This window comes from Corvus cornix, chromosome 2 (genome assembly GCF_000738735.6).
Source record: "Corvus cornix cornix isolate S_Up_H32 chromosome 2, ASM73873v5, whole genome shotgun sequence".
Classification (NCBI taxonomy): Eukaryota; Metazoa; Chordata; class Aves; order Passeriformes; family Corvidae; genus Corvus; species Corvus cornix.
In genome coordinates this window covers 71217277-71242458 of record NC_046333.1, presented here as the reverse complement: position 1 = coordinate 71242458, position 25182 = coordinate 71217277, and the positions used below count along the sequence as shown (strand labels likewise).

General features: G+C 41.6%; 1 protein-coding gene across 2 annotated transcripts in view; it reads left to right on the top strand.

The window, feature by feature from the left end:
* CDH20 (cadherin 20) overlaps positions 1 to 25182 on the top strand; it is a 118795-nt gene that overhangs the window by 68970 nt on the left and 24643 nt on the right. For both annotated transcript variants that reach the window (XM_039549551.1, XM_010400163.3), the window contains exons 2-5: positions 12097 to 12464; positions 18987 to 19281; positions 20982 to 21101; positions 24237 to 24404. In XM_039549551.1, the coding sequence (XP_039405485.1) occupies positions 12222 to 12464; positions 18987 to 19281; positions 20982 to 21101; positions 24237 to 24404 (826 nt within the window). In that variant the 5' untranslated portion in view covers positions 12097 to 12221. The remainder of the gene's footprint in view (positions 1 to 12096; positions 12465 to 18986; positions 19282 to 20981; positions 21102 to 24236; positions 24405 to 25182) is intronic.

Here is a 25182-nt window from a genome sequence, read left to right as displayed (position 1 = left end):
GTTTCTGATGCAAGATCAAAGATCACCTGAACAACTTCCAAGACTACTCTTGAGCCTTTACTTAAAAGCTAAAAAAAATGAGATTTCACAGTTTCTATCAGTCATCTGTTCCAATATTCCACCCATCTTATGCTTAGAGATTTGGTTTGCTTGTAACCTAAATTCCTCTTGCTTCAAATTAGGTTTATTTCACCTTCAAGTGTCCTGGAAACTAATGTAGATCAGCACTCTTCTTATTATACCTGTTAGTATGCATTACACTTTTTTTTAAATCTGCCTTTATGCCCTCACCCAAATCTTGTTTTTCCAGACTCAGAAAACACAAATTTTTAACCTTTTCACTGGTCCTGTTTTGCCAGACCTCTGCTAAAACTTCTTGCTGTTTTCCTGGCAGCAGTTTGGGAGTCTGTCCATATCTCCTTTTCAGCTGTGATGTGCTGCCTTTTTATGCTGAGGTTGCCAGTAAAAATGCTCCACAGACGTGACACAAGCAGCTTGCCCAGCATCCTGTGGACACAGCACAGAGTGGCATTTTCCTCCTTTGGAACAACCCATGCAATAGTGTTGGCTCCTATTCATTTTGTGGTCATCTTTCCCACAATGCTGACTCATAGGCTGTTACTCACCTCTCTATGCCTGGGCATTTGATTTTGCTGTTCCAAGGCTTGTGATTTCCACTTGTCCTTATTGAATTTTCTGGTATCGATTTCCAAATATTTGTCCAGTTTACCAAAATCATTTTGAATTCTACCCTCATCTTCCCAAGTGCTTATAAAATCTCCCAGCCTGGTGTCCTTCTCACATTTTGTAACTGTTAGCAAAACCATTCAGTGGTACTGGTCATGAAGCAAAATCCTGCAGGACCACTCAATGCTGACTCCCAGATTAACACTGAGGTGCTGGCAGTGGTTCTTCAGGTTGTTTTCCAATCTGTCACTGTCATTTCACCTGGGTCATATTGCCCTATGCTGCCTTTGACAATGAGTTGTGGAGTTGTGTGAAGCATTTTACAAAGGTCAAGATGTGGTGCAGTTCTCTCATTGGCTAGGCCAGTTATCTTAACCAAAGAAGAAAATCAGGCTGGTTTAGTTGTCAACTTGTTCTTCACAAATACATGTTTGTTATTCCCTAGCACCTTATTATCCTCTAGATGCTGAAAATTTGGTTGTTTGTTCCAGTAACTTTCCACATATTAAAGTTATAATGAAGGCTCTGTAATTCAGAACTCTTCCCCATTGCCCTCTTCCCCTTAAATATAGGTATAATAGTTTTTCTCTGCCAGTCCTCTAGGAACTCACTTATCTTCTCTAACCACATGAAGGTATTCACTAATTTTGTCTATTGCTTTAGCTGGTTTCTGAAGTACCTGAGGGAAAATTCAGTGTGGACTGATTAATTTTGCAAGAGATTTCAAAAATGTAGGTTATATGACTTGAGAGCTGACAGAACATAATATATAATATCCCATCAATTTTCACTGGGCACTGCACCTGGCTTTTGGCTGAGATGAAGTGAAGTTGGTGAAGTAAAAATGGATCTATCTATTTCTTCATACTTCTCCCAAATTTAAAAGAGAAGCTGAAAAGCTTCAGAAAAAGGCTGAAAATATGGGAGAAATTGAAGGTAATATTTATACCACTACATTTTTTTAAAGAGAAAAAACGATTCTTCAGTCAAAAGGAAGAAATCAAAACTCACGCTTCAGCGCATAAACTGATTACAAGGGTCAGCAAGGAATTGTTCTCACTATTTCCATCATCTCACAACGGTACAGTCTTATTTTTTATGGTTAACTAAAGATTACGTATCAAGCAGTATCACATTATTGACCTCAACATTGAGCACTGGTGCTTATTGCCATTGTTCTTTGTTTTCCACTTCTTCTTCCCCTCTCTGAAACTTCAAATACAAAATATTTTATTAACCAAGCTTCTCCAACAAGGAGGAAGAAACAAAATTACATCAAGGCTGGAGTTTTCAGCCTTAACTTGAAGCAAAATTTCCTTGTGTAACATCTTTCAGGCAAATTATTTAAGTATGCAAGTATGTCTTTCATATCTCACACATTCTCCCAGCAATCTGTAGTTCAATACCTCAGAAAAATATCACTTTTTCTCCTTTTCTTATATGTTCTCTCATTAGGATTTCACTTGTGCCAGACTGGAAGACCACTCCATTTCCACTTGGGATGTTCCATTTTTCTAGCTTCCTGGTGTAATCCTCTTTGCTGCTATTAGTCACAGCTATTCTGATGTCAAGTTTCTTTTGTCAGAATTTCTTTCATTTCTGAACTATCACTTCCAAAGCATGTGAAGAGGGAGTTTAACTCTTTGGAAGTACCAGCTACTGGCAATTTCCAAAGGCAAGAATCTCAACATTAGAGCAGAGATCTAGTTTGACAAGTCCATCCTGATATCTCAAAAAGTTGCGGTGCAGAACTAACTGATAAAAATGCAGATCCATAAGTAAGAAAGAATACATTAAGAAGGTATGTAAGAAGAATCTTTTTGCTGAAGTACACATACAGAAAGGATCTTCAAATTATTTGAGGGATTACATGAAGTGGCTACCAACAGTGGGAGAAACGGGCCTTGATGACCCTGCAGTTGCTGCTTATAGGGTTTCTCTGTGGTCAGGGTCATTAGTTCTTTGTACACCGCCAATGTTTTCCTGCCTAAAGAGAAGGTGTGCCTAGATATCAAAGAGGCACTAAATGACATCTTAGTGACCACCAGTAACAGTGAATGGAAGCCATACCTTCTTTCAGGTCTGTTCTCAAAATTTGCACTGATGTGCTCTACTGGATCACTGAAAAGGCTTTAAAGCAGTGGGGAGGCCCCTAGAATTTATATGTGAATAAAATTTTTCTCTAAGACTTTTGACAAACAAGTGGAGAGGAGCAGAACTACAAAGCCTGGTTTATTATGGTTATGTCTTTCCCTCATAACTCTTCCTTCATACACAATAATTTCATCTCCTCCCAGCTCCCGTGTCATAACAGCCAAAATACCCCAGTTACTATTCCAGAACTGCATGCAAGATGATCCCTCAGTCAGAGAGATTGTATAACTGCCCATACTTTCCTCAGTGGGAATGTTAACCTGAATCTTCCTTCTCTAATTTACCTGCTAATCCCCAGGGAGCAGATAGAAATGCTGGACAAACAGTTGGACTCAATGATCTTAGAGGTCTTTTCCAACCTTAATGATTCTATGATTCTATGAAATACCGCAATCCTTGGGATCTCTGTCTTTCACAATGCTAATAGAATATCAGTGCAATTATATCACTGCATAAACTCATTTCTCTGGGAAATCAGACTCAAAACAGCTGCAGAAGATTCTCCCCTCTGAAGGACAGCAACCAGATGGCTCACAGCAGATAATGGAAGGATGGGAATTTTGGCCAAGAATACCTCAGCTCTTACAAAAGCTGCTATTACATCACCATTCAAATTGAATACTAAGACAGATGGAGCACAGGGTTTTGGAGTCTTCTCTGAATGATTCACCTGTAACAAACTGACAAGCAAAGAGTTTGCCAGCAAGACAAAAAAATCTTTTATATTCTAGTAAATGCTAGTTCTTCTTAGCCATTAAGCAATCCAGTCAGAGGAATTGCTTCATCTAGGATACTCATTTTATGTCATGGGAGGCACTGGGAAAGCTGGAAACATGTCCCAGCAGTGGATTATGAAGAAGATGAAAAATAAATATTATATACCTCCCTTGTAAGGGGTAGGTGTTGTTAGAGCCTGTCACAATAATAGGGGACAATTAGATAATAAACTCTCGCATAAACTCTCCGTGGAAACTGCAACGATTGAGTTTGAAGACCAAATCTAGAGGCTGGTATGCAAAGAATCTGAGGTTGTTTTTCAGGCTTTATGAACCTTTTGCTTGTTGTCTTAGAACCAGAACAAATGAGGTCAGCACACATTTATTCCTTCTTACTTTATTCTTTCAGCTTGAAAGTGCCCTGTGAAGGCGAGGCACTCGTATTCTGTATTTCTATAAACACTTTGAAGCTTGGTGATAAAAACAAGGTAGACTCTAGTAGTTCAGAAAAGAGAAGGAGGCTGTAAGACTTCTTTTGCTGGTTTGGTTTCATACACACTAGCTTGAAGTTGACTTGAAAATGTTCATCCTGTTGGTTAGTAGTATATGTCCTCATGCTCAGACAAGGCAATCAATGAGATCAGGGCAGGTGCAGATGCCAGTGTTGTACCACTGAACAATGTCAGAATCAAGAAATATGAATTAGAGGAAAGATTTTCACCTCTTAGATCACCTACAGCTATTTTCTAAGTTAATTTAAAGAATACCTTTTCCCTATGAAGACACTACAACAACAACAAAAATACAAGTAGACAAATCAAAAACAACAACAGAAAAGTCCACTACCCACTAAGTGCCAGTGGGTGCATGCAGTAATTATGAGAGATGGCAAAATATTGATTTCTGATTAGAAATTACCTGTTCACTTCTTCATCTTCAACAGCTGCTTTTGAAAATGGGTTGGTTTGGGTCCATTTCTAATATGACAAAATGCTGTATGAAATGCCAAATTAACAAGGAACACAGTCATAATCAAACTAGGAAGTTGTCTTCACCATAAAAAAGCACATAGGCCCTTACCAATCATTGGTTTTGATCTTCATGCATGGGAAGAAATATTACCTCTACCTGGTGCAGACAGACAGCTGCTTCTCATATCTGGCACCAGATAGGAGATAACACCTTTTCTGTCTTTGGCATTTGGGGTTATCAGAGAGCCTTATCATCTATCCAGCAGCCATGGAATAAGAAAGAGACCATTTTTCACTGCTACATGGAAATATGTCATATTGTGGGGACTAGTATGCACAAAATGCAATGTTTTGTAGCTAAAGAACATGATCTGCTACCATAGTCACCATGCAGCACAGACAGGGACACCTCAGGTTCAAAATGCGTTCCAGGTGTGCAACAGGAACAGGTTTTGTCCCATAGCAGGGGAGTGGCAGATGCCTGTATTGCTCAGGGGCCTTGAGACAAATCTGAGCAAAGGCTCCTGGTACAGTTGCAAAGAAAGGTCGCACTTTGGGGAGAGGAAAGGCTTTATGTTTTTTTTTAAAAAAACTATATGTGCTAGTTTACATGAACATCAATTCACAATTTAGAGTTATTTGTACAGGGTTTTTGACAGCGTGGCAAAAGTAGTCAGGATGTGAGAATTAAAAGGAATATTTTTGCTTAATGATGAAAGCATAATTAGTATGATTTTCATAAGTTTTGTGTATCTTTGCACATCCTTGATGAAAGAGGGATTGTTTTATCTGAAATTTATTTGAATTTTCCAGTGTATTTGCAATGCTACACTTAGTTTCTGTTGAGGCTGACTTCAGCAGAGTTAGTTAAACCAGCACAGAGCTTTAGAAACTGTCCTGTACTTCTGTACTGCTCTTTACAGTGGTATTTATAGTGCCTCACACTGAATAAAAGCTGGGGATCAGATCTTCCCCTGGTGCAAGTTATAAGCATAATTCTATTTGGAAATGTTTACTTTGTGATTGTGTGTGTCTTTCATTCTTTTTGATCTTTTTATGCATCTATAACCGTAGGGCTGGGATTTACACAATGAGACTCCCTGGGTCGTTCTGTGGGATTTTTCACTCTGCAGACATTCCACATCTTTGAAGGACTTCAGATCTTGAGCAAAATGAGTTCACTGATGTGTCCCAGGAGAGATTGTTGACTAGTCTGTAGATGTACTTTTATGACAATAGATTGTATTTTGAGTTAATGTTTATGCGCCATATGCTATATTGTCAAGTTTCATTGTATTTATGAAGATCTTAATAAAGTGAAGTAAAAATAAAAATACATGTTCAGGCCCAGTCAGTTTTCAAGAAAAGTAACAAGTGCCTCTTGATTTTTCCCTTTAATTTAAACTTGCCTCTTGATTTTTCCTTTTAATTTAAACTTGTCCAGAAAGTATAACAGGTAATGATAAGAGTAGGACTGTCCTGGACCAGGGATTAAAACAGGAAGTTCTGGAAGTAGTACAGAAATATTTAGGACTATAATCAGGCAGCCTGTTTAGAGATATGTAACTTAGGTACTGCAAGCATTAGGATTTCTAAAATCATAGAATCACAAAATCACAGAACGAGTCAGTCAGAAGGGACCACAGGGGGTCATCTGGTCCAATCTCCCTGCTCCAGCTGGGTCATCCCAGAGCCCGTGGCACATGATTGTGACCAGACAGTTCTTGTATATCCCCAGTGAGGGAGACTCCACAACCTCCCTGGACAATCTGTTCCAGTGCTCAATCATCTGCACAGTAAAGTTCCTCTTCATGTTCATGTGGAACATCCTGTGCATCAGTTTCTACCCACTGTCTCTTGTCCTATCGCTTGGCAGCTCTGAGCAGAGCCTGGCTCTATCCTCCTGACACCCTCCCTTCAGATACTTATAGAAATTGATGAGGTTCCCTCTTAGTCCTTCTTGAGAATAAGCAGGCCCAGCTCCCTCAGCCTTTCCTCCTAAGAGAGGTGCTCCAGTCCCTGATCATCTTCATTGCCCTCCACCGGACCCACTCCAGGAGTTCCATGTCTCTCTTGTACCGAGGAGCCCAGAACTGGACAAAACACTCCAACATATAACCTCACTAGGGCTGAAAAGAGACAAGTATTGCATTAATTTCTTAAGAAATTTTAGTTCCTGGATCAGTGGAGCCTCCATCCCTGGCAGGCGTTGTTAGCACCTATTGTGGTGGTCTGTCTGGTGGAGAATACAGCAAACAGCTTCTTACTCACTGGTGCTCCGGTGGGCTTATTGCAAAGGTGTCTTATGACAAAGCAGCAAGCAAATGAGGGTACAGGAAACCTAAGAACTAATCTGTGAAAACATAAAAGGATAATCCATTTCATGGTGGGTAAATAACTTCACAGTGCTTACAGTGCACCTCCACCTTCGTTTGAAATATCAGAATTGAGAAATTCAAGGAACAAAATAAATAGCTCATTTGGAGAATTCTTCTCAGTCAAATTTAATTTCTTCTTCCTGTGTTCATCACCAATTTGTTTAGTTTTTTTGCAAAATACTGGGGGGGGAAATCTTTAAATGTGTCATTAAACACAGAAATCATTTTCCTTGGCATATTCCTAGTGCATTGTATGTGCTGCTAAGAAGCTTGACATATTTGAAACACTTAAGAAGTATCACATGTATTTGTGTATCCATGTACAGAGAAAATAGAAGGGGGAGTTTAAAACTGGTTGCCCCTCTTCCCCACTTTCTCTTTCAAATGAATTGCCCTTGCTCAAGCAATGTGCCTGCATGGGATCCACTAAGGTCTGTAGTATTCTACTAGAATGCTGAGTCCACACAGCAAAATCCATTGCAAGGACCAGGCATAAAAGATATAAGCATGTAATTAATTTTGTGAATGCAAATAAGTCCACTGACTTTCTGGGAGACCACTTGCTCATGTGATGAGTACACTAAGCATGTCAGTAAAGCTTTTCAACTCTGAGCTTTTTGACTATAAAATCCTTGGCATTTATGTAAATATGTATTGAGCACAATACATTTCAATCCCAGTGGAACTCTCTGGTGCCCATATGGTCATCCAAACTATTAAAGTTTTTTATCCTTTTGTTGGAAGTGTTGTTCTCTTCAGAATTAACAAGATAAATGGGTCACTTGCAAGAAATGACAGAAGCTGGTTGTGGCAGTTATTTCATTTTCCTTTTCATCTTTGCCCAGAATTAGATATTTAATTAAGAATAGCTTAATTACAGAACAAATATGTGCTGGGGGCAGGGAGGGAGGATGTTTGTAAAACTGGAGCATGAAGAGTATGGAATATGCCTGCTTTAATTTTCAATATGGGCTAAAAGAGAAATTAATATTTTCATTGGTGGGAAGTGCATTATTTAGACTCTTTTTTGTGTAGAAAAATTAGGTAGTTCCTTTGTACGATGTATAGATCACAAGTAGCACAAAGTTCAATCAGATCTGCATGCATCTTCATGAAACCAAAAGCCACATTTGTAACTCCTGACTGACAAGAAAAAAGAATTTTCAGTAATGTTTGCAAGGCAAGAACAGAGAAAGTAACCTAAACAACTGAGCTGATAATTTAATATTAATCTCAAATGCAGGGGCAAGAAACGTATTCACTTTGGGTCAGGGATATAAACTGCACAGATACACCTAAATGTTTTACAATGGACTACACAACTGTGAGAAATGAAATGAAATGAAACATTTAAGTTATTCTTGAAAAAAAAGTACCCTCTGAAGAAATCTCACAGATTTTGGTCATGTAGTCTTCCTGGGCTCAATAATTTTTGTGTCTGAGCAAGGAAAACAAGATTTCCCTCTCTTTACTGCCTTCAAATTCTTTGCACATCCCCATGCTGAGTCATGAAACTTGTTTCTGTAATATATTTCATATGGCAAGCAGAATGTCACCAATTCCATCTTTGCAGATTTCCTTAAGAATGCCTTTTGAGGGGCTCCAAGAAACAACTTGCATTGAGGGAACATTAAAAGTTTGGTTCTGCCCCACTCAGGAATGCCAAGAAACCCTTCCTGTGTAATGGGTCCCCCTGCTTCCCTGCAAGGAACAGACTCTGCCTCCAAGCCTGAGCCATCCATCTGTGGCAAAAACCCCTATGGGCCACCTAAGTCTAGAGATCTCACCCAGCTAATACACCCCAAGCATCTGTCTTTTACCCTAACCAAATGTTGCGTCCACAGTCTAAGTGACCCTGTATTCATCCCTCACACGCAGCTGGTGAAGAAGCCATCTCCATGAGTCCCTCTGAGACACTAAGTCACCCATGGCCTTAACTGTAGCTCAGCCATCACTTGTGCTACCACACAATTCAAACCCTAAATGTATGTGAGTGCCTTTTTACGCTGCTGAGAAATGCATTCCTTGGCCTGCAGGCCTTGCAGATGCAGAGACCAAGAGTACACACCTGGGGTTGGTGACATTGTGGGAAGAGAAACAGAGAGATCAGCAGCCCCTCAGCCAGAAGTTAACAGAGGTATCTTTCATCCCTTTAACACCAGCTGAGGGCCTGAGACATTCTCCTTCAGTCTCAGTGAGTGACCATTGTGGACTAAACACTGATATTAATGGTATCAATTTTCCTTTAGGGGAGGAGCAAAATGCAGTGAGTTTGAGCCTGCTTGCTCATGTTTTGGAAAGGCATGAGAACGAGAAACTCTGCTATTAACAGAGAAAAAACCCGTTCCACTTCAATACTACTGCTTTCTTCCATTTCTACAAAAAGATATGACCATGTCACCATGGGCTGGCGTTAAATGGGGAAACTACTAGTACTCAAGGAAGGAACATCCTTTTACGAGACTTTACATTATTTAGTGGCAAGTTTCCTGATAGTTGCAAGACCCCAGAATAAGACTCCATTGGAATAATAAATGTTCTTAGGGATGTTGCTCCCGGGGACCACTGGGTTGCACACTGTTTTCAAGAAAGGTTCCTCATGGAACTGCACATTCAGATGACAAAAGCTGTTACCACAGAGAGCCTGAAGCATTTATGTCCCTACTCTTGACGTTTTTTCCACTGCTTTTACTTACCTTGCTTCTTGCTGACTTACACATGTGGATGAAAAGCATCCTGATGACCAGATTTCTTTTGCTATTGCCTCATTACAGGTATACTAGTAACTCTGCAAGTTCATTTAACAATGATATCTCGCCTAAGCACTGTTGATCCTTGATGGCTGAACTTAACTGCAGGAGACATCTGGCACCATTAGTTTTGAATTTGTGGTTTGAGAACTCACCTACAAACACAATTCTGATTGCCACAGAAATTGGTCCATCATGTTGTATCACCTCTTTGTCACATAAACAAAGATGTAACTGATCTGTGCAGTAGCCGGAATTTCTTAAATGCCCATCCAGGCAGGACCTTAGCTGCTGGATCATAGCCTGACCCCACTTTCTCTTCCTGTTGCATGGCAGAGCCAGTGGTGGGTTCCCTCAAATTACATTGGGGGGTGGTGGGAAGCTCTTCCCCACATTTACTCACCAGCAAAACATGGGTTGTAAATAATTTCCCCCTGATTTTGCTGAGAATAACTTCCTGTTTAGAACATGCCAAGAGCATGGTGGGCGTGCTTACGTGCAGAGAGCTTCAGCCTTCTTTCCCCAGTGTAGAGGTGTGTCGGCTGTTTGGAGCGAAGGCGTCACAGGACAGAGAGAGGCAAACCCTGCATACTATTGGACTCCTTTGGTTGTGGGGATCAGCAGGGGCTGTGAGCCTTGTCTCTGCCTCTTACAAAAAGCTGCCACCTTCTTCATTAAGTGACAGACACACAGAGATTACTGTGGTCCTTCTGGGCTTGTACTGCTTAGGTAAATCCCCATTCTTTGGCTTTGCAGACAATAAATCCTAAGATATTATGTAGCCAGTGTCTAAACAACCAGCAGTTCTGTACATTGCTTTGCTTAGAAGAATTTTACCATGTTCTGTGCTTATAGTTTTGTCTTTCTTTGTGGTATCTATTCAGTCTTAGGTTGTAAATTTTTCAAGGTAAAGGACCCATTAGTTTGCTACACTTCACAACTGTATAGGCTAGCAGCACTGTGTAATCACACTTCTTCTAGGCTTTATAATTGGAAACATTATCTTGTGTAGAAATTAGTCTTAGATGGTAATTCTGGCTCTACTCCCCCTGTGGAAACCTCTTCCAGATTTACACTGCCATTTTCAGATTTCAGCCAACTTTCAGATTCATTTCTGAATTTCTGTTTCAGTAGATTTCTAAGTGTACCCAGTTCTCCAGCTTTACCAGCCTCAATGCTGGGGAATTCACAAATACTCTCTTCTTCTCTGTTAAAAATGTTGCATTGCCTCAGTCTTTAAAGTCATGCAACTGTCAAAAATACTTTTTATGATTTTGAAATCTTTCAAGGATTTCAACTGTAAGTATTTGACAGCCATCTCCTGCTACATTTATTTCCACAGGATAAAACAATTAATTAAGCCTAAACACCTAAGTGTAGAACAGCAGTAAAAAGAAGGGTGAACTACTTGCTTAAGTCTCAGAGCTCCATGTGCCTTTCCTAATGAGTCTGTCACAAAAAAAGAAGTGTTCTTTAAAAGAACAGCAAAAATACTGGGCCAACAGAGGATGTATGGAGTGTTTTGACAGAGTAACTTGCGTGCAGCACTAGATCATTATGTTCAGCAAAATGGTGAAGGAAAGGTTTGCTATAATCCATAGCCTGGAGTGAGGTCACCAACTAAACTGACTTCATGACAAGAAAAGACCCTAGACTGATGAGAAAGTGTCCTCTGATAGAGGTCAGCATTCCTTTGCCTAAACAGGTCTTTCAGGCCTGTGGAGGAAAGAAATGTGTTAGCTTGACTTGCTTGGACATACAGTACATAGCCGCCAGCACTGAGAAACCTTTTGTGGGTCATAAAATGATTAACTGACCATTCAAATTCTAGAAATGTTGCATTTGTAGCAGCAATCAGCTCCTCAGAGACAAGGCAGCAGTGTGAAACCCGAATTCAAAGAGCAACAGAGAGGCTGAAAGAATAATTAAAACTAGAAATAACTTGAAGCTGCTAGAAATTATATTCAAGGTTTGCAATATAGCAATAATATCTGTATTTATGTAGACGTGTGCATGGATATATGTGTAATGACAATGACATAGTTTCCAAACAGAAAGATGGTTGCCAAATATTGTTCTCCACCTATCATAATTTTCCAGAGTGAACTGGTTTTAAATATTCTCTGAGGACTTCTGGTCATAAATATTTCTGAAGAGTATGCACTTAGCTCATGCCAATCAATATCATAAAGTAACCCTGCAGCTAAATTAGCAAAGTAGAGATCTCGTGCTAATTGACTAAACCCTGATGTTTCTTGTACCTAAGGCTCCAGGTCTGCAGCTTATATGGTAATAGTATTTCTGGTTTCGAAAGGTGTGCATCCTGATGTTACAATTTTATATAGAAGATTAAATACTTTATAGCATATTTACCTATTGAGGAAACTCATTTGCCTTGAGGAAAAAAGCATTCTCTTATGAATTTCCTTTGACTTTACAGGATACTGTGTTTCTGAGAACCAGGATTTCTCCTGGACATTTCAAAGGACTACACAGAGGACCTACTTTTTTCTCAAGGGACCCAAGTTACTGTGTTTGGACTTTTAAGTCAGTCCTAGTATACGGATGTGGACTTCAGGTAGAATGAGCAATGCAAAGAACTTGTTTGGACTTGGCGTCTCCTTGTATTTTTGGGGACTGATGGACCTTACTACAACTGTGCTGTCAGGAAGTGCCAGGCCCCTCACTGAAGGGCAAGAAGACAACCTGTCAGACAAGCTGCATCAGCGTATGAAGAGGAGCTGGGTGTGGAACCAGTTTTTTGTTCTGGAGGAATACACAGGAACTGACCCTCTCTACGTTGGGAAGGTAAGACCCGCAGCAGGAGGATGTCTGGAAGAGTGTATCCATCTGTGTATCTGCAGATTGTGGTGAAACATGGGATGTTTCCACAAGTGCCTTTGCCTTCTTTCTGGCAGTGAATTTATCCACATTAAATTCACTTCTGCTCCCAAGAGCTTTTGCCCCATGTCACCTTTGTTTGGGAAGAATTTCTGCTTCAAGGGGCTGTCAATATAGTTGCCTATTTTAAAGAGATCTGCTGCATCAATCATCATCTGTAATTTGAGGTAGTGTTAGAAAATCTGCAGCGATCTTTCCAGGGACTCCTACAATGTCAAGGCAAAGCAAGGTTATATTGACATATAAGGATTAGGAAAGAAAGGAAGAGTTTGTGATCATGCTTCTGTCCATGATCAGGTCAGCTAGAAGCTGCAATTCAAAATCATATTAAATAGCCAGTTTCCCTTGAAAACTGACATTTCAGTTTTTGTTTTCTGCAAATCTCCAGGGTCAGAGTATCTTCTGACTTACCATATCTTGGCTGCAGGTTAATTCTGTGGACTACAGAGAAGTTGCTCAAGATCAAGAAGTGTAAAGGGACAGGTCATTAAATCCAACCATGAAGGGTCCTATTTTTGGATCCCTTATACCCCAAGAACCTACCCATCAGTACAGATATGTGTAAAATGTGTTCCTGAGCTCATCCTATATACTTGGTAATATTTGGCATTTACTTTCCTGTGTCTCCTTGAGAAAGAAGCTGATGGAAATCAGACCAGTGACATCTGCCATCACAATCTGCCTCACTATAACCATCCTCCTTTTTTGTTTTGAGAGACCCTGAATCGCTGACCCTGTATTGATCCTGTTATTCAAAGTTTTATGGTCAGCATCAAGTTTGCTTCTATTCTACTCCAAGGTGGCAAATCTGGACAAAAATGTGGAGAGAGTTAATGTATTTAAGTGTTTGAACAATACAATCAAGATTTTACATGCCTAGAATATCAGATATGGCTATGACAAGTGGAGACTATGTATAGGTATATATGAAAAACAAAGAACTTAGAATGTCAGAAAACAATTCCTTCACATTTCATTGCTTATTTTTTACATGATACAGGCTCCATTTTTCCTTCCAAGTTATCCATCTGCAGGGAAAAAAAATGTTACATATCCAGAGGCCCAGTTTGGACTCATATTTGTCATTCTACAACCCCATAGAGCTAAACTGTGCTCTCAGTCACACCAGTATAAATCAAAATGAATCCACAGCTTCAAAAGACCTCCTCCTAAATTATCCCTGCACGACTGACAGCAAGATGAGCTCTTCTTCCTCCCACAGCAATGGCATAACTAGTGATTGCCTCCAGATGAGACCTCATTAGTCTTCATTCATCTGTGCACCTAGCTTTTCAGCTCTTGATATCTCTATTGATTAAAGAAATTAATATTTGTTTTCATGCAATTCCCAGCTTTGGAACAAGGGCCAGACTTATTATTTCACATTCTCAGTTACATCTGAAATGACTTCAGGCTTCTACTTGTGAGCCAAATCTTAGGTAAAACAAGTACAGGGAGAAACCAGCTCATCTTTTAGACCCGACAATGTCATTAGGAGCACATGCACTTGGCACAGTCAGCAGCACTCCTGAGCTTGCCACCACTCGGCTTTGCCCAAGGGAAGGACACCAAGACAGCTCCTCACGGCCCGTGCCCACCACTCTGAAGCCCAAGCTGCCGTCGGGGAGCTCTCTCCAAGTCTGCCTGCGCACTGGCTGTGCTCGCACCGGGGTGCGCAAGGGCTAATTAGCTCCCACGGCTAACAGGGCCAATTAGTCCCACGCACTGCTGAGCTGACATGGCTGGATTGCTCGGAAAGACTCGTAACTCGGCAGTGCTCCATGGAGTCCCGGCCCCAGGGAACTCTGCTGCCAAAAGGGCCCTCTGGGGCTCACACGTGCCATTGTGTCCCATCCCCGATGCGGGTGCGGAGCCGCCAGCCGAGCCGTGCCATGGGGGCTGTGGGGGCTCTGTGGGGCCAAGGCTTCCCCTCGCCTCACCCAGCCGGAGGCAGGGGCGCTCCCACGAGGCAGCAGCCTCCCACAGTTCATCGCCTGCCTGCCTTTGTGCTGCCTGAGTCTTAGGGATCCTTAGGAAAGGGGTCAGCAGGGAATAGACTGTGGGGTGAATTAATTGTTCTGGCAGGCCAGAAATTTTTCAGCCCAAGTCACCCCAGGCTGACTCAAAAATAGCTCTGTAAAGGCTCGCACAGAGTGGGGCGGAGTTGCAACAGGGCTTCCAGTATGCTGCTGGCTGCTCACACCAGCCCTCCAAAACAGCCCTGGGTCCCATACCAGGCCAGGCAGGGCCTCTTCTGACTGATATCACCCACAACATCCTGAAACATCCTCATAGCCAGGCCTTGCTTTTATCCATCTGCTCTCTCCAAGCCCCCGTCAGAAAGAGAAAGAATGCATAGCACAGAGCTGGTTGTACAGCTGGTTCTGGCTGGTTCTGTATGACTGGAGCAACCACAAAAGCACCTTGACTTGAACCATAGGTCCAGGCTTGCCTAATATGATTTCCAAGGCTGCTATGATTCCATGAACTTTCCTACACAACTGTTAAGGCAAAATATGTTCTGGACAGGGAAATGAAAGAAACTTCCTGATGTGAAGTCAGTACAATTTTTGCTTTTCTATCAGTGTTCATGATAGTGATTTAAAGCACTTCAGCTTCAGAGGGTTCCTGGTCCTGTCACAGATAAATACAAGGCTTCAGTTTTCCTAGAGGTAGCCATTATTGGCTAATACGATAAACTAGGGAAACCAAAGCCCCTTCATTTGCTACAGCAGGTATTTTCCACATTCACTGAGCAGCCTACACTGTGTCAGTAATTGAACTGGGGATACACTTCACCATTTTGCTGTGTTGGAGACTCCCTAACCCTGTTTCAAAGAAGCATTTGAACCGCAGCAGCTGAATAAATGAATAAAACGCAACCTCTTTGCAGATTATCAATGTACATCAACCGCATTCACTCATGCATCCTTACAAAAATCCCCTGCAGGTGCTACCTCCCTGGAAGCAGAGAAGGGAGAAGCACATCAAGGATGGAGTCACACACACTGGTTAGCAGAGCTGTGTGAGTCCTCCCCTGAGCTGCTCACTGCAGCACTACCCTCTTTCACATGCCCTTTGCCAGGAAATGTGTCATTCCAATGCAGATGTAACATCCTCATTTTTTTGTACTATTCTCATCAAAAGAAGCAACACGGGTTGACACAGTTAAAAATTTCTCAGGAGTTATCAGCTTTATTCCTCCAATAACCCATTCCTTAATATGGAGGAGAAAGTACAAATTAATTCCTCCTACTCTGTATCAGCCACATGGCAGCACAATTTATTGCACCATCCATAAAACAGAGCCAACTTAAAACTAGATCACCTTTCCGACACAGTGACTTTTACACTCCAAACTACAGCATCCTGATATTAGGTTTGGGGTGAGCTTCAGTCCCTTCAGACACCAAATTCTTTCAGATTTATTGCAATCTGGCAGTGTTATGTCTTTTATACTCTTTTTTGCTTTGTCTCGGAAGAGCAGGTTATACAAGAAGCTGCAAAAGTGTTGCTAGCATTTCTTACTGCCTAGCCTTGGTTGAGACCCAATGTTTCTAACAAATCACAGTTAGACAGAGATCCTCTTGTACTCCCAAATTCTTAATAGCATGCCATGTTCATTCCTTGTTTGCTCCCTTCACAACTGCATTTATTCCAAATAGGGCTTTGGACAGAAGGTGTAATTTAACCCATTAGTTTGATTCATTATTTGTTTCTAAGTATTCTGAAAAGTCCTGAACACCTACTGCTATCTCAAAAAATGCTTCTTTTTTTCTTTCTCTTTTCCTTCTTCCTTTTCTCCTTCTTCATTTTCTTTTCCTGTTCTTTTTCCCCTTTTCTTTTTCCATTTTCTTTTTTCCTTTTTTAAAATTTCTTTTTCATTTTTCTCTTTCTTTTCTGTTTCATTTTTCTTTGCCTTTTCTTTGACTTTGAATTTGACTTTGACTTCTTATTTCTCTTTTTTTTTTTTTCTTTTCCTTATTTAATGAGGACTTGTTGTTGTTCCAAAACACATTTTCTTCCATCAGGGCTGGCTCTAATTCCCCAGTCAGGTCTAACATCTGTATCTGTCTCAGCAGCTGCATTCTTTCACTGGTGCACTTATGCACTAAAACAAACACCCAAGATGTAGCTTAGTGGTTCTGAATCAATTTGAAAAGCTATAATAGTGTCCTCCTTCTGGAATTATCTTGTTTACTAGCTCCTACAGTGATGATCTCTGAATTATGGGTGTTTAGGGTAATGACAACCACTGTCTTTTTTTAAATTAATCACAAGATGGTGTTTCCTGAAGATACACCAGTTTGCAGTCCTAGTGCCTGCATGTGAATTAATACACATGGCAGCCATCTAAATTTAACTGTTTACCCCTGCCAAATTTTTCTGGGCTTGTTCTTCCGCCATTCAGTTAATACATCACCTGAGAGCTGCCAGCTTTCCTCAAAAGGATCAATGTTTCTCAGATGCAGTAGCCATTGCAGGGACAGAGACAGAGGAAGAGAAAGGGAAATACCAGTGGCCTGACAGCCGTTGTCACAAACCTGCTGCACCTTCAGCTCTTGCAGCCACATTGCAGTGCTGCTGCCCTTAAATCTCACTCTCCCAGCAGTCACTTGGAGTCCGTGGGCCACCTCCATGCACACCTGTCTGCAGGCTGGGATATGCCATGGAAAACCACAGGATCCCACCTCAGCTGAAAGCAGTCTTGCCCTAAAACCAGGAGTGGGTCCAAGTTTTGCGTGGGTCAGGTGACCTACCTGAGAGGCAAGTAAGGGAGACAGAGAATGAGCATCTTCCAACCAGACCCTTGGCTGGGGGAAAAGGTCTTTCCTCTCCCCAGTCAATGGGATCGTGTGCCCTAAAACAGCTGAGGAGGAACTCTAATGGCACTAGAAATGCTTAGGTCAGATAAGTCATTTTGTCCACACCCCTATTAAACTTTTTCCTATGAGGTAAGTTATCCTATAGGTTCTTTATGTTTTTAAACTGCTCAGGGATGAGATCTCTTCTTTCGTTCTTGAGAGGAATGCCTGTAATCAAATGTACAAAGTTTGACTTCTGCTTTTCGACACAAATTATCCATTTCTGTTTGGATTCTTTCTTCAAATCCTACCAATCCTGTGTTCATATATTCAGTTTACTATTCTAAGATTTTTCTCTCCAATACAAATATTTACCTATGTTTGGCCCCATCCTTCAAAATTATTCCCATATGTCCTTTAAGCTCATCAAAGCACTAAACACACACTTAATTCTGACCATATTTCTGAGATGATTTGCTCGTATATGCATTTCAAAATGTGCTTAACTGAATCCAGCCCACTTTCACTATTTTTTAAATAATTGTTTATCCTTTATTCATCTCCCAAAATGATAATCACACTGGAAAACCATATTCACATCTGAACCTTTTTGATTACTGCACTTCAAGTCTATTGCCTTGCTGTCTTTTGGGACTGAATGATTACCACCACTGGGCATTGGTCTTTATGCTCTGTTCCTCAAAAGTGTGGAAGTGCGAGCATACCATTGCAGATTTTCATAGTGTGAGTGAAATTAAGCAATTCGATTGCTTTTGATAGTCATTCCAGTATTTCATAGGAACCAGGTGTTTAACAGAATGTAGTCCCCAGAATGATTTGTTTCCCTGTTTTAGATCATAATTAGTACTGCGTTTACTCTTTCTCTGTTCTGTTGCATTCACAGCTATCTGTGGCTGCTCAGAACTAATTAGCAGTCATGCAATAAATCCGTTTGCTAATTTCCTAGAAAATCTGGGATGGTTTTCATCTCTGTAGCTTGCCATGGTCATAAGCAATTGTTTCTTGCTGCTTACCTTACCTACTGTTTGACAGTATTCCTTCCTGAAGTTGTAAGGATCCAGACTAATTTTATTACTAAAATTTAATGGAAAAAGTCATAACACTTACTGAACCATAACATTTACTGAGTAGCTCTCCCATTCTGCTTTCCCCTTGATCCCAAACAGATTTGCCTTATTTCTCCCACCATTATGCTACCCCTGTAGTATTTGACTCCTCTTAAGCCATGTGAGCAAATAGTCTGCAGGTTTGCTGACCTCACTTTATCCCAAATCTTCCCAGTGGCCATTGCAACCAGGTAAAAGATAATTATTGTGTTGAGTGAGATTCCAAAAAGGCACAGAGCCTGTTCCTGTTTGGGTGCCTCTGCTTTTTCTTTTGGCACAGCCATGGGTGGAGAAACAGGAAGACAGGAGAAGGTTTTTAATTGCAACTATGTGATACAGACTTTACTATTTGCCTCTTTCAGCAAAGCAAGTTCATTAAAACTACCTTGTGAGTCCCGACAGTGAGAGCAGAATGCTCGGCACGAACACGTGCTCAGTGTTTCTCAGCAGCTGTTTACCCAGCGCACGGTCTAATTGCATCCTGTTCCTTTCCACAGCTCCACTCTGACATGGACAGGGGAGATGGCTCGATAAAATACATCCTCTCAGGAGAGGGAGCTGGCATTGTGTTCACAATTGATGATACGACAGGGGACATTCATGCCATTCAGCGGCTGGACCGGGAAGAAAGGTCACAGTACACCCTCAGAGCACAGGCTCTGGACAGGCGAACGGGCCGGCCGATGGAACCAGAGTCAGAGTTTATCATCAAAATCCAAGACATCAATGACAATGAACCCAAGTTCCTGGATGGACCTTACGTAGCCTCTGTTCCGGAAATGTCACCTGTGGGTAAGGCAAATTTTGTGGAGTCTCTTTCCCTTATAAGAAAATTGGAGATGGTCACCAAAACACAAATTCCCTGACTCCTTGAACTCAGCTTCTGCCCCTTGCGCAGGAGCTGCAGGACAGAGGAGCTCACCCTGGGGTGCCTGGTTGCTGTAGAAAAGGGAATGCAGGCTTTACATCAGCATCAGCTCAGCCCCTCTGAAAGAAAATGTGCCAAGGGAAGCCTGAGAGCTGAAGAAAGGTGTGAATCAAACATGCCATGCTCAGACAATTTGTAGTAACATAGTGCCCCTTCTCCTCTGACATCAGATGGTAGAAATAGTAATGACCATTAGACAACTATTACCATCCCAAAAATAACACAGTCTTAGCAACCTAATCAAGTTCATACTGAGAGCTCAACTACTGTCCAGGAGCCCTTGAAAACATGGAGAAATTACAGCAATCATTAGCTCCTTCTAATCCATGTAAGCCTGCACTAAACAAAATCCAGTGAATCCTGAGATTATGGTACTATTTGCCCTCCACTTTTAGAGAATGGGACCATCTTGAAGACACTCCTGTTATTGCAATGTAGAAGACAAACAGTAGCTTTCCATCTACACAAGTCAGGAGAAATCATTTCCATATAGTAAATTAAATAATCACATAAAATACTCTTTTTCTGGACTCTTTTTCTTTCTTTTTGAGTTGTTTTTTTGCTTATTGCTTTTGGGCTCTGTGACATCACTGCAGAGAAAATAATACCATATAAATTTCATGTCCTGAAGTTACAGATATGCTTCAATCCCTCATTCTTCAATATTATGTTGACATAAAACTAGAGAGAGGCATCAAATACAAAAGTTCCACTCAGAAATAATGTTTCTTAATGGTAATGGCTAGCCTGAATTCAGATTTATCTTCAAGTGCTTATCTAGTAACACTGGATTTGTTTCTAACACAAAACATTATGTAGAAGGCTAGATACATTCATAAAGGCATTGTCTGACATTTTAAGGAGTCAAAACTCACGCATATTTCAGTTGTGCCTCACCTTCTCCTTGTTCTTGATAAATTACATCACCTGCAAGCCATTACTAGCTTCAGAGGAAGCAGACCTTGAAAAACAATTGAAAAAAGAAGTATATATGCCTCTGTGTGGGTTCCAAAAGGCACTTCAGCAGTGTATAATCTCTAGGCCGTGCAATGTAAACTGCAATCCCACAGAGAGATTATCTCAGAGATACATCCCTTCCTGCTCACAGTTTGTGTACAATTTCCATCTCTCAGTCAACATACAGCATCTATGGGCCTGCTACAACAGTTAATGATTTATGTCAGCAGAGCTATGGAACTTCTTTGAGCTGCCTCCTAATAACACTTAAAATCAAGACAAGGGGAAAAGAAGCAAGCAGTATATAATTACCATCTCTCTGCCAGCCATAACAAAGTACTGTTAGTTCAGCAGTTCTGTAACTGTGGTCCATAGAGTACTTGCTGGTTTATATCTTCTTATAGATGCATGATGAATTAATACCTATTAATTCCTTTAGTGCTAATGAGCTACAAATATGAGCAGTAAATACAAGCACAGTGAGCATCAAGTGAAAAAGTTTGGTTGGGGAAAGCTCTTGTTAGGCATTTCAATTTACTTTGAACTGTGTACTTTTCCTGCCAGCTCTTTATCCCACAAGGTCTTACCTTGATGGTTTTTTTGTCAGGCACCTCTGTTATCCAGGTGACAGCGACAGATGCTGATGATCCAACCTATGGGAACAGCGCGAGAGTCGTATACAGTATCCTCCAAGGACAACCATATTTCTCTGTGGACTCTCGGACAGGTATGTTATTTCATCAGGGAATGAGTCAGTGTGAAAACCAAAAGAAAAAGCTGCAAGCAGAAAGAAAGGGCAGTGCATCATTGCTGTGGTCAGAGAAATGTATTTCTGTGGCTTGGAGCCAAAACAGAGCAGCACTATGTGAGGGGTAAAGTAATGCTGTGGCAGTGAGTTCCAGAAGAAGAACGTGCTTTTTCCAGTGATATATTCCTCTGAATGACCATATTCTGCAACTCAGGATCTGGATGGGTTTGGTGCTGTAAATACTCTTGCTTGCTTTTATCATTGAAAAATGTCTTCAACAGATCTAGTTGATAACAAGGCTTAGGGGAAAAAAAATCTATGAACCAGCCAGGACTGGAAAGTGCAAGCTAAAGGATGCAGTTATCTGGAGTATTTTTACCTAAGGGCGCTCTTGTTAATAACCTTACATTTATCTATAGGACACCCTCTCTGTTTTGCTTGCTTTCTCTCTCTCTTTTCTGTATATATCCAAGGTTTATATTCAAAAGTGGAATCTGACAGATTTTGACAGTTTCTAAAGGGCATCTGTAGTGCTAAGGTCAGAAACTCAAGAGACGATAGTCACTGCAGAGCCCTAGGGGACAACATAGGAAAAACACTGAATAATCTGCTTCTGAAGTTAGCAGTTTATGGGATAGGTGCTCTAGCCAAAGACAAATTTGTGTGTGGCATATTATTTTCTCAGCTTTGTTTATATTTACAATATAAATAAACTACTAATGTTCCTTTTGTAATCAGGTGTCAACCACAGACAAATAAGGGCGTAATCACAGATTTGCTGAGTACCAAATTATTTCTAGGAAAGCAAAGGACCAATAGTCAGGATCAGATCCAGTACAGATTTAATCACTAGGATGCAGCTTATACAGAAGAGAGGCCCTTAAGTCCAAAATCATGTACTTTATGGGTATTTAACCCAGAAAAGGTCTTTTTCTCCTCTTATTATCTTCCCAGTCACTTAGATCTGCATCTCTGAACAGGTTCAGAGATGCCTCTGCCTTTAGCTGCCAGAGTCAGCAACTGGACTCCCATTTAGGGTAAGCACTGTTGTGGGCCATAAGCCATTTCCCTATCACAAGTACAGGACTGTAATCAGCTTCCCCTGTGCAAACTCACCCTGTGGGATTTGGTAGCCCACAAAATGCAATTGCAGCTCTGACATTCTTCTAACACAGAGCTAGAGCATAAATGACCTACAGCTCCTTTGTATTCATAGATAGTGATTAAAACACCCAATAGTGGACACCTTATTTCAGTATAGTCCTCCTCTAGAAGCACTTGGATTCCTTACCATTTACCTCCCAACGCAGCCTCTTGGTTCCAGAGGTGTGCTCCTATTCCTATTCTGTCACTGTCCTCACAGGTGCTGAACAAGTGTCTATGTGAAAGCACAACTTCAAAGGAAAGTTGAGAGCCTTCTCCTCCCTTTTTCCAGGATATTTCTACAGCCTGACAATCATATTCCCCTACAAGATAAAAGAAGTCTCCCACTTCCTAAGAAACCATCTGGCTGTTATAGAAAAGAAAGGACATCACCTCTGCTCTTTACTGTTTTCTTAAGAGCACAAACCTCGCTCAGTTTAGTGAAAGAAATGGTTCCAGCACACTTATTTGGAAGACCTGAGGATCTGAACCTTTCCCATAGTCTTTCCCATAGCCCTAAGGATGGGTTTAATGTTCACCGCTATCCTTAGCATTTCTTTGCAGACAGACTGTGTGCAGCAGCATCAGATGCTCCCTGCTCTGCATTGCTACACCTCTGGGTGGTACCTGATCTGGCTCTGAGTCTTGGTGTCCTGGACTAGCCCTCCTCTAGGGACTGGAGGCCCCAAAGATAGGCATGGCATGCCTGGGGTTTAGGCACTGATGTCTTTTTTTTAGGTCAAGCCAAGAGTGGAAATTCCCTACAAAGTGTTCATATATGGAGAAAATACTTCCCAAAATGCTAAGTATTTTCATATCTTATTTATAAATCCATGGGAGCTGAGGAACTACAGCACTTCACAGGAGGCACTCAGCTTTACAGGATGGGGCTCAGAAGAACTCCATGCAGGAAAATTAAAATAGCGCACTGCGTGTTGTTCCGTACTGGTCACTATTTCTTCCCTTCACACACAGTGATAATTGCCAACACAATATCTTTTTACTGCTTTTTTATTAAACCCATACATTGTCTTTCTGCTAAAAATAAAGACTAAATGCAGATCAATCAAGTTAATAGTGTCCTGATGTGCAAGTGCTGCGTGTTGAGCCGTGCGAGCGGGATGGTGCCTGGGGCTGACACACACTTGCCCCCACCCCGAAGGGCATCCCAAACGTGTCGCTAGCAAGGGAGTGTCCCCTGGCAGCGCATCCCCGGGCTGCTCTGCCGGCTGCTCGATGGAGGTGCTGCAGGCGGGAGGGCTGGAGGACGGGCAGCGGGAGACGCGGAGCTGTGCGGGCACAGCGGGGCCGCCCGGCACTCCCGCGGCACCGGCAGCGCTGCCCGGGCCGGCGCTCGCAGCCTCCAAAAGAGAAGTGTTGCTGCCACCTCATGTCCTCTCGCAGTAGTGTTACCCCGAAGGGAAGGGACGCCCTGCGGTCTCGTGGAGCGGTGGCCCCTCCGGAGCGGGTGCAGCGGCATCTCCACACATTCTGCACTCGCAGCCCCAGCCCGGATCCCGAAGGACACGAGCAAAGCCCGCGGGCTCATGCCAGGTGGCCTCCAGGACTGCGTGCTTAGGAACACTCTGGAAAACTCGTCTTGATGGATTTTTTAGCAAAGCACATCACTTCCAGTTTTTGTGCAGAGATAGTCATCCTGAGCAGGGCCTTAATTCGACGTAGCACACTGTTCCCAAAAAGCTTTTCCTTGGAAGGCAACATTTTAATTTTGAACAGACAGCCTGTCCCAGAGCTGATGCATTTTAACTGGCTCCTTTAAAATTCACACCTTCTGTTAACCTAGATTCACTTGGGTGAGTTTTACTCTGCCAGGAAAGGTGGGATTCAGTGCAGGTCTCATTCTTGACAGAGGGAATAGGATGCAGGAGCAAGAGCCCTCCACCCTCTTTGTATACTCTCTAACTGCCATTTTCTTTTGTTCCCCAAACCCCTTTCCACCCTCAATCTCAGGCTTAATTAGAACAGCTCTAATGAACATGGACCGAGAAGCAAAAGAATATTACGAAGTGATTATCCAGGCCAAGGATATGGGTGGACAGCTGGGAGGATTAGCTGGAACAACCACAGTCAACATCACCCTCTCTGATGTCAATGACAATCCACCCAGATTTCCACAGAGTGAGTACCCGTGGTGCCAGGACAGGCAAAAAAGGGGTGGCTGAGTTTTACGTCTGCTGTTTGCTCTCATGACAGCCATTTTCTAACTCAGGATAGTGACTACTAGAGATGGGCAGAATTTTTTGGATTTGATACGGAACTCTCCTTCAGAAAGATGTCAAAAGGAATTATTCAATACCTTGCCTTTCAGAAAAGATTTCTGACCTCAAAAATGATCAAAAACAACACCTTTTTTAAAGGATGAGAAATTAATTTACAGAAAAAGGCAGGAAGGAGAACTTTTGTGTTTAGACTCCTCATGGCCATTGCCTTTGGCTACTAATTGCTGCTCCGATTGTCCTTTCATCCTATCTCCAGAGGATGTCTCTCAAATCAGGGACATGTGGTGGTGCTGGAAGTTGAAAGATAATTCATTCAACACTCCAGCCAGGCCACAGCAGGGGAGTGTGTGGGAGCTGTGCTGCCACTGTGGAGTGGGTTGTCATACAGGCTGTTCTCCGGGAAAGGTTCATCTAAACCTTGGCAATATACAGTTAAACCCTAAGATATGGAACAGCCATAGTTAATGGAATGCAAAAATAGGCAACTCCACTCTTATCAGAAACATTATTTTGTACTTACAAAAGTGAACTTCAAAACAAGATTTGCAATATTTTGCTCTTTGTTTATAAGATTTTTTTATCACATTTATTTACATAATTCTATATTGCGGTTAAAATTTTGAAAGAAGCTTTTCAGTTTTGATTGAACTAAATCTTCCAAGAGATATAATTTTGGT